Below are 8,864 nucleotides of genomic sequence, written 5' to 3' on the forward strand. Positions count from 1 at the left end.
CTCTCATATATATATATATATATATATATATATATATATATATATATATATATATATATATATATATATATATATAAACTTATAAAACATTTTTGGTCAAATGCTGAATTTTAAGTCGTACAAACATACAATGCATTTGTACAATCAATTTATGCATTACAAAAAGAGTAGAGTACATATGGTCAATAGTTGAAAAGGTCAAATCTCTTATCCCCTATTCTTAGGCTATTTTGACCTGGTTCATTCCTTATCTCCGTATTTCCCCAAATCTCGTAATTTTTGTTCACAAATCTTGGATATATATCGCTGACGTTTCCATTTCTAGGTTTAATTCATCTTTCAGTATTTAACCACCATTATCACACCCGTCGCTTGGCGTGGGTAAACGGTTAGTATATATATATATATATATATATATATATATATATATATATATATATATATATATATATATATATATATATATATATATATATAAAAGAGATTCTCAATACCTTATAAGAAAAAAAACCTTAAGCTATTAGTTAAAAAACAATATTATTACCCGATATTTTTCAGGAAAACCTATTGCAGAATAAATTATAACTTGTCTCAAAGATCTGATGGTAGCATTAATGACCCAATCTAAAAAATTAGTCATAAAATTATAATGATATAATAATGTTTTTACCTAACTTTATCTTTGCATATGTCATGATGAAAACCCAATTTGTGAAGGCACTTCATGAATAAAAGAACAAGCACAAAGCTAATGATATAATACTCATTCACTTTTACATTGTCCTAAACTAATGGCCCATTTATACGTATTTTTTCAAGTCCAAACAGATCTTTCTGACTGAATGGATCGGAAAGACTGTTTGATTTGCACAAAAAAAGAGGTATTCCCAGTAAGATATGTCTTTTCAAGAAAGCTCCAAAATCATATCTTTTTGGCAGAATGAGCTAGAAAGACAATTATACACCAAATCTCATCTCTTTCTTTCTTGGATTATTAAAACTTTTTAAATAACTTTTTTTAAAATTTTTATTTATTGAATTAATACTTTTTTTCATCATTCAACACAGTCAATCAAATGTACAATCAAACATCATGGTTTTTTCCTAGTCAGAAAACTTTCCCAAACAACACTTTAGCAGACAACACTTTCCTAAACAGAAACTATCAAACGAGACCTAAATGATTATATATATATATATATATATATATATATATATATATATATATATATATATATATATATATATATATATATATATATAGGGAAAAGTGAATATACCCTTAAGAGTAATTGTGAAATTAGTCAATATATATATATATATATATATATATATATATATATATATATATATATATATATATATATATATATATATATATATATATATTCATAAGAGTAATTGTGAAATTAGTCAATAAAATAATTTATTATCCCAAAACAAACAAAAAGTAAAATAATAGGAATGTTTGAATAATCACTTTCCAGAATATAACTACATTCAATGTTAATAGAATTATCCAAAAAAATATTGTTCATCTCCTTCATTTTATCTTTATATGAAAAATCAAATTGTGTAGAAGAACAATTTGATTATCTTCCTGGTCAGACATTTTGGATTTTAGTTGCAAATGTAAATTTAAGAACTTTTGATAAATTGTGTGTATGATAAAATTAGTTGGTAGCGGGTAACGGTAACCTTTTGTTAAATGTTACGACGTAATTATAAATTTCATCGAAGTTCTACACTATACTCTCTGATTGGTAAGAAAATTCGTGAAGCTATTGTTTTGAGATATGAGAAACGCACATTCGGATATCGATGTTGCTGTAAGAGCAATCGCGAGTTGATCACAACTTTTTACTGGAGCTCCAGGAGGTCCTGACATCGAAACCAAGGTTTTACTGATATCAATGAGATATTGATTAAAACCTGCGAGACAGTGGCAAAGCTTTAAGGGAGTTGTTGGAGGCGTTGAGGATTAGGGAAAAGAAAACATGCTCCTTCAAATTCTTTATGGGTTATGGGTGATCGGAAGAACTTAGACATGGCGATGACGGTGATAAAGATTGATGGCGGTAACGGAGGTAGGAGATGGATGGAGAAGGCGATGGTTGTGGATGATTTGATGAATGAATCCGGAGGTGGCATGTACAGTGTCGTATGGTTGCAATAGAGAAGAGAAAAGGGGAAGAGGTATCTATGTCGCAAATGGGTAACCGGGTTACCCCTTTATTTTGTCCAAAGTTACCAAATTGATCCGAAAAAAACAACTTTAATGATCTAAAAAACACAGAAAATACTTTAGGAATTGAATTGATAAAATCGAAATACATTATAGGATCGTTGCATCTAATTAAATAAAGATAAAAGATAATGAAAATAATATAAAAGTCATTTTATATGTATAAATGACCTACCATATAAAAACTTAGAAATCATGGGAACCACGTAAAAAAAGTTAATGACGAAAATCAAGAATTTGAGAAAACACATGGACCTAAAAAAAGCATAAATGCTAAAGAGACGGGTAAAATGTAATTAAACATAACTCTAGTTCATTCTATAATTCCGGTTCATCCTATAACTCCGTTTGTACTCGAACTTAAAATTGATTAAATCATAAATTTAATGAAATTAAAAGGAACTTCAGCTTGAGTTAAGGGTTAAACTATAGTTAAGAATTCAATTTGTTTGGAACTCAATGATCGAATGCATCATAAAAAGAAAATTTTTGATCTAAGTATCATAAGTGCACACAAATTTAAATTACTTTTTATCCATGTATCAAATAAATAAATAAATAAATAAATAAATAAAACCGGTCATACTTAAAATCCTAAATACCTAGTAGCAACTAGCAAACCTGACAACGTATATATCCAAAAAACTAGAGATTCTATATTTATTAACTTGACAACTTATAATTAATTCACTATAAATAAAAAATCAACAATTCTTGAACTATGTTTGAATATTCTCAATATATTATATTATTTCCTTGATATCTAAAAATCGCAAGGTATACGGTATGATAAGATTTTTTACTTAGTTAAATACCACATGTTTATTTTAATAAATTAAAACTGAAAAAATTAGACATTAAAAATAATATTACAGATATTTTTACGATTTTATTAATCGATAAATATGGATTCTAACTAAAATCTTACCAAAATATAAATATGGTATAGAAGTTAATATAATATTGCGTGTATTTTCAAAAATAATATCGTATTTCCCTCCATAGAATATATATTTTTATGATATTTCCATTTTACAATTAACTAAAAATGGCATTAAGATTTAAGAGTCCTAATCAGATGAGAAATACGAAATTAGCGCGTTTATTTCAGTTGATCTACTTTACAATTTACACGCAGCCGTTTACTATATATATATTCACATACAACTATACATCGCTAAATCAATCAAAGACTCAAAGTTCAAAGTTCAAACCCTAATTTCATTAAATTCCTTTTAAACTTATACAGCAGCTCCCACAATTTCATCAAACAAATCCCCAATCGTTTTTTACATGAACATGTCTAAGCAAACTTATACAAATTCCGCCTCTATTAATATCGTCTCCGTTTCTGATTCGGTAAATTCTTCTTTCCTTTAGCCTACGATTTCTTGCTTTCTTTCGATCATTGATTGTTTCGTATTAATCTGGGTTTCGTATTAATTCCGTTTATAATAGGGTTTGTTTAGTTCGAATCTTGAATCGACTCTACTCCAATTTCAATATGAATTCCGAGTTTCCGACTTATTCAATTTGAGATTGGTTAAGCCTGAGCTTCCACTCTAGGGTTTAAAGATAATACATATAGACTAATGTTTGTATATTTGCTTTGTTACAGGATGTAAATTTGACGAATATCAGATCAGGAAGCCACACGGACATCGGGCCCCGCAAATTTAACGAAGACGAACACATCCGGATCGATGACCTGTCAAGCCACCTAGGCGATCTTTACAAATGGTCATTCCCAAGCTCCTTTTACGCCATTTTCGATGGCCATGGCGGCTCTGAAGCATCATCTTTTGTCAAAAACCACGTCATGAAACTACTCTTTGAAGATTCCGATTTCCCACAATCCTCAGACATAAACAAAACATTCTTAAAAGATCTAGAAGATTCCCATTCCAAAGCGTTCTTACTTGCTGACAAAGCAATAGCTAACGAATGCAGCATCAACAATGACTGTGGGACAACTGCGTTAACCGTTTTAGTCCTCGGCCAACATCTGGTAATCGCCAACGCCGGAGACTGTCGAGCGGTTTTATGTCGGAATGGAATCGCGATTCCGATGTCTCAAGACCATAGACCCTCTTGTCTACAAGAGAAGAAGAGAGTGGAGGAGTTAGGTGGGTGCTTTGAAGGCGGGTTCTTAGACGGTGACCTGGCGGTTACACGGGCCCTTGGAGACTGGTATTTGAAGTTACCAATCGGGTCAAATTCTCCCCTGATTGCAAACCCGGAAGTGAGTGTAATGGTGTTGAGTGAAGAAGATGATGAGTTTATGATTATTGGATGTGATGGGATTTGGGATGTGATGTCAAATCAAGCAGCTGTGAGTCTTGTGAGGCGAGAATTAAGGAGGCATAATGACCCGAAAAGGTGTGCTATGGAGCTTGTGAAAGAAGGTTTAAGGCTTCATGCTGCTGATAATCTTACTGCTATTGTTGTTTGTTTCAAGGATCGGATCGAACCACTTGTGGGCTCAACCCGCCCGAAATCCAGACGCATCGCCATGAGTGAAGAAGCAAGAAATACACTCAGAAGAAGTCTACTTGGAGAGAACTGACACGTAGGATGTGAATACTACATACACCATTTTGTTAAAGTCTGTTTGTGGGGCCACTTCAGGTGGGTTAGAAAAAGTGGCCTGAAATTTTGGTAGTAGAATCTGATTGAATTAATGAATTATGAAGAGTTTTGATTAATGATAATACGAGGTTTTTGGACTTTTTAAAAAAAAAAGTTTAATGCTTTTTATTTTGTCATATTTGGTGTTGATTGAATTTATATATGAAAAGGAGTGTTGTTTTGGATCCATGGGTATAAGATGAGATGATATATGTATGGGTTTAAATGGATTGGTGTTGATAAGTTTGGTGTGAACCAAAGCACACACCTTATCCCCAACCTACCCTTACCCTTTGTGTTGTCTATGAACAGAGTGAAACGCATGGAATAGAAATAAAATAAAATACAACGTCATTATTTATTTATGTTCTCAAATTGCATGGGAAGCTTGTAAAACGAAGAAAATACCAAGTGATATTGTTGAGAATATATTATATATTATTTGCTATAACGACTTTTTTGACAATTAAAAGCTCAATTTGGGAAAGGCAAAATTATAATTGCTTATGTTCCACACTACAAACTATAAAGGTTAAGAAGCCAAGTTTGACTGCCCGAATATATTAAAAATCTGGACCCTTCGTTCTTTCTATACAAGTCAACGTTCACCCGCAAAAATTGCATCTTAACCCATCCGATGATTGTATTGAAAATCAATTCCAAATAATGGCAAACCTAACACAATAAACATGTTTGATATTATTACTACATAAATAAAATGTAACGGTAGTTATATATTTAACGTTTTTCAAAATTTATAAAAAGAAAAAAGAAATTTGCAAGTATACATATCAAATGTTAAACGAATTTAATGGTAGGTATTTAATTAATTTTTATTTATTTATTATACGTAGTCATAAAATTATTTGACACGAAAGCAGCTGAATGAACGGACCGGATCAAAAAAGAACTTTCTTACCCTGGACCGCCGTCCACCTTATTCCGTCTCCCACCAAGAACCAGAAAATATAATATACAAAGGAGAAAGGGGGTGGCTGCTCATAACTCAAGCTGTTATTGAAATCACTGTATTCTTTAATCAAATTCACCTTGCAATTGTATTCCAAAATGGCGATGGCGAATTTGGCCAGACGAAAGGCGATCAATCTGTTCAACAACACCGTCTCTTCAGATGCCGCAAGGTATTCCTTCGCTCTTTCATCTACTTTCACAAGAGGATTCGCATCAGGATCCGATGAGAACGATGTCGTTGTCATTGGAGGAGGTCCCGGAGGATACGTCGCCGCGATTAAGGCTGCTCAGTTAGGGCTTAAAACTACCTGTATTGAGAAGCGTGGTGCTCTTGGTGGTACTTGCCTCAATGTCGGCTGTATTCCCTCTAAGGTACAACTTTTATTCTTTTCATCGGCAGGGTTTTAATTTTTAATCTATCACTACTATTAGTTTGATTTGTTTGTGTGTAAGTTCCTATGCAATTATTGGATCTACTTTTCGTGTCTATGTGTGTCTGATGTCTCTTTATTATGTCTAGGTTTTTGGAAATTTTAGGTGTTTTATGTGTCTTAAATGGTATGCCAGTGCCTTCTTATTATGCGTACACTGTTTATTGTATTCAAAACACAATTCTTTGAAACCCTACTGCATCAGAATGACTAGAAAATTTTCTTTTGATTCAGATTTGAAGTGAAACCGTGTAATCAAAAGTTTTTGTGTATGTCCGTCTGACGATTTTCTGTATCTAGGTTTGTGTATTTCCTTGAAAACTAGAGATTTGGTCATCAAAGGGGTCTAAAACTTTTGGAAGTTGTGTTTTTACATTAGTTAATGCACCAAGTGAGCAGTTCTTTGCCTATCAAATCTTCCCTTCCCTTTCTATGATTTCTGTATCTGTATGTGACCTTTTAGTAGGTGAAACTGAAACTCTTTCTTACAGGGATTGAAGGTTAGTTAGTTTGAGTTGGTAATTTCACCAATTAAGCAAATTGCTAATTGTCATTTAAGCCATTAGTATTGGGAAACTGGTCTATGGATGAATTTGTGATGCTAATAATGAGTTAAAGCTTTGACATCTGGTTCAACACGATTATAAAAAATAAGTTTTAACCCCATGTTTTCCTCTCTTTAGGCCCTTCTTCATTCTTCCCACATGTACCATGAAGCCAAAACCAGTTTTGCTAAACACGGTGTCAAATTCGACAACGTGGAAATCGATCTTCCCGCAATGATGGGCCAAAAAGACAAAGCCATTTCCAACTTAACAAAAGGAATCGAAGGCCTTTTCAAGAAAAACAAAGTCACATACATAAAAGGTTCCGGAAAGTTCCTATCCCCTTCCGAAATCTCAGTCGACACAATCGACGGCGGAAGCACAGTCGTCAAAGGTAAAAACATCATAATCGCCACCGGTTCCGATGTCAAAGGCCTCCCCGGAATCACAATCGACGAGAAAAGAATCGTCTCCTCAACCGGAGCCTTAGCCCTAACCGAAATCCCAAAGAAATTGATTGTAATCGGAGCCGGTTACATCGGATTGGAAATGGGGTCCGTGTGGGGCCGCCTCGGTTCCGAAGTAACCGTGGTGGAATTCGCCCCGGATATCGTCCCTTCAATGGACGGTGAAATCCGGAAACAATTCCAAAGGATTCTCGAAAAACAAAAAATGAAATTCATGTTGAAAACAAAAGTCGTCGCGGTCGATACTTCAACCGATATAGTCAAATTAACCGTGGAACCGTCATCCGGCGGCGAACAAACCGTCCTCGAAGCCGATGTCGTTCTCGTTTCTGCCGGTCGGATTCCATTCACCTCCGGACTCGGCCTCGAAACGATCGGAATTGAAACCGATAAAATCGGACGGATTCCAGTCGACAAACGGTTCACCACAAATGTAAAAGGCGTGTTTGCAATCGGAGATGTGATTCCGGGACCAATGCTGGCCCACAAAGCGGAAGAGGATGGGGTCGCGTGTGTGGAGTTTATCGCAGGAAAAGAAGGACATGTGGATTACGATAAGGTTCCGGGGGTGTGTTACACGCATCCTGAGGTGGCGTCTGTTGGGAAAACGGAGGAACAGGTTAAGGAGTCTGGGGTGGCGTACAGGGTAGGGAAGTTTCCGATGTTGGCAAACAGTAGGGCGAAGTCGATTGATGATGCGGATGGGTTGGTGAAGATTATAGCTGAGAAGGAAACGGATAAGGTTTTGGGTGTTCATATCATGTGTTCAAATGCAGGTGAGCTTATTCATGAGGCGGCTTTAGCTTTGTCGTATGATGCTTCAAGTGAGGATATTGCACGCACGTGTCATGCACATCCCACGTTGAGTGAGGCTGTTAAGGAGGCTGCTATGGCCACTTATGATAAAGCCATTCATATTTAAGACAAAAATGTGATGTGGGTTGGGTTTTGTTTTGAATACATTTGTAGCTGCTTCGTGTGGAAGTGGTTGAAGATACATTCGACAGCTTTTTTTTTTTTGTTTTTCTTTCTTTCTAATTTCCATTACTGCAGTTTGATATGGTTTAATAATTGATGGATTTGTGTAAGAGGTAGAGATTGTTGTGCTTTTTAATTGTTGGCTGCACATTTACATGAGAATATACCTTACCCTTCGGGGAGAGAATGAGATGTGTTTCTGATGGTGGGTATCAAGGCTTTACCATCTATTGTTTATTTGTTTATATCGATACTAGATGGATCTACCTTGCATCAAAATCATTTGTTTACTGAAATTTTTTAATTTTTAGTTACTGGTAAAGTCTTTTTGATGATTTTCACTGCATCATTCTCATGGTTCTTTTTTTTTAATTATACGAATGTCCCGGGAACTTTTTTGTTTAATCTTCAATACTTGAGCAAAAAATTATTGGAGTTGATTGTACTGGATTCACTTAGCTCTTGTTTTATAAATATATTTTCAGTTCTAAACAGATCTTTCTAGTGTAATGAGCCGAAAATACGGTTTGATTTATATAAAAAAATGACTCTTTCAGGTAAGAAATGAGTCTTTCTCAGAAAGCCTCAAAATCATGTC

General features: G+C 34.3%; 2 protein-coding genes across 2 annotated transcripts; both read left to right on the top strand.

The window, feature by feature from the left end:
- Positions 1-3,428: 3,428 nt before the first annotated feature.
- On the top strand, positions 3,429-4,956 carry LOC145031751 (putative protein phosphatase 2C 47). The gene is made up of 2 exons (XM_078980370.1): positions 3,429-3,604; positions 3,864-4,956. Exons 1-2 carry the CDS (start codon positions 3,539-3,541, stop codon positions 4,809-4,811), a joined length of 1,014 nt encoding a protein of 337 aa, XP_078836496.1. The 5' UTR covers positions 3,429-3,538; the 3' UTR covers positions 4,812-4,956.
- An 886-nt stretch (positions 4,957-5,842) lies between these two features.
- LOC145031758 (dihydrolipoyl dehydrogenase, mitochondrial-like) lies at positions 5,843-8,453 on the top strand. Its single transcript, XM_078980383.1, has 2 exons — positions 5,843-6,217; positions 6,960-8,453. Exons 1-2 carry the CDS (start codon positions 5,942-5,944, stop codon positions 8,208-8,210), a joined length of 1,527 nt encoding a protein of 508 aa, XP_078836509.1. The 5' UTR covers positions 5,843-5,941; the 3' UTR covers positions 8,211-8,453.
- The last annotated feature ends 411 nt before the right edge of the window (positions 8,454-8,864 follow it).

This window comes from Lactuca saligna, chromosome 1 (genome assembly GCF_052625555.1).
Source record: "Lactuca saligna cultivar CGN05327 chromosome 1, ASM5262555v1, whole genome shotgun sequence".
NCBI lineage: Eukaryota > Viridiplantae > Streptophyta > Magnoliopsida > Asterales > Asteraceae > Lactuca > Lactuca saligna.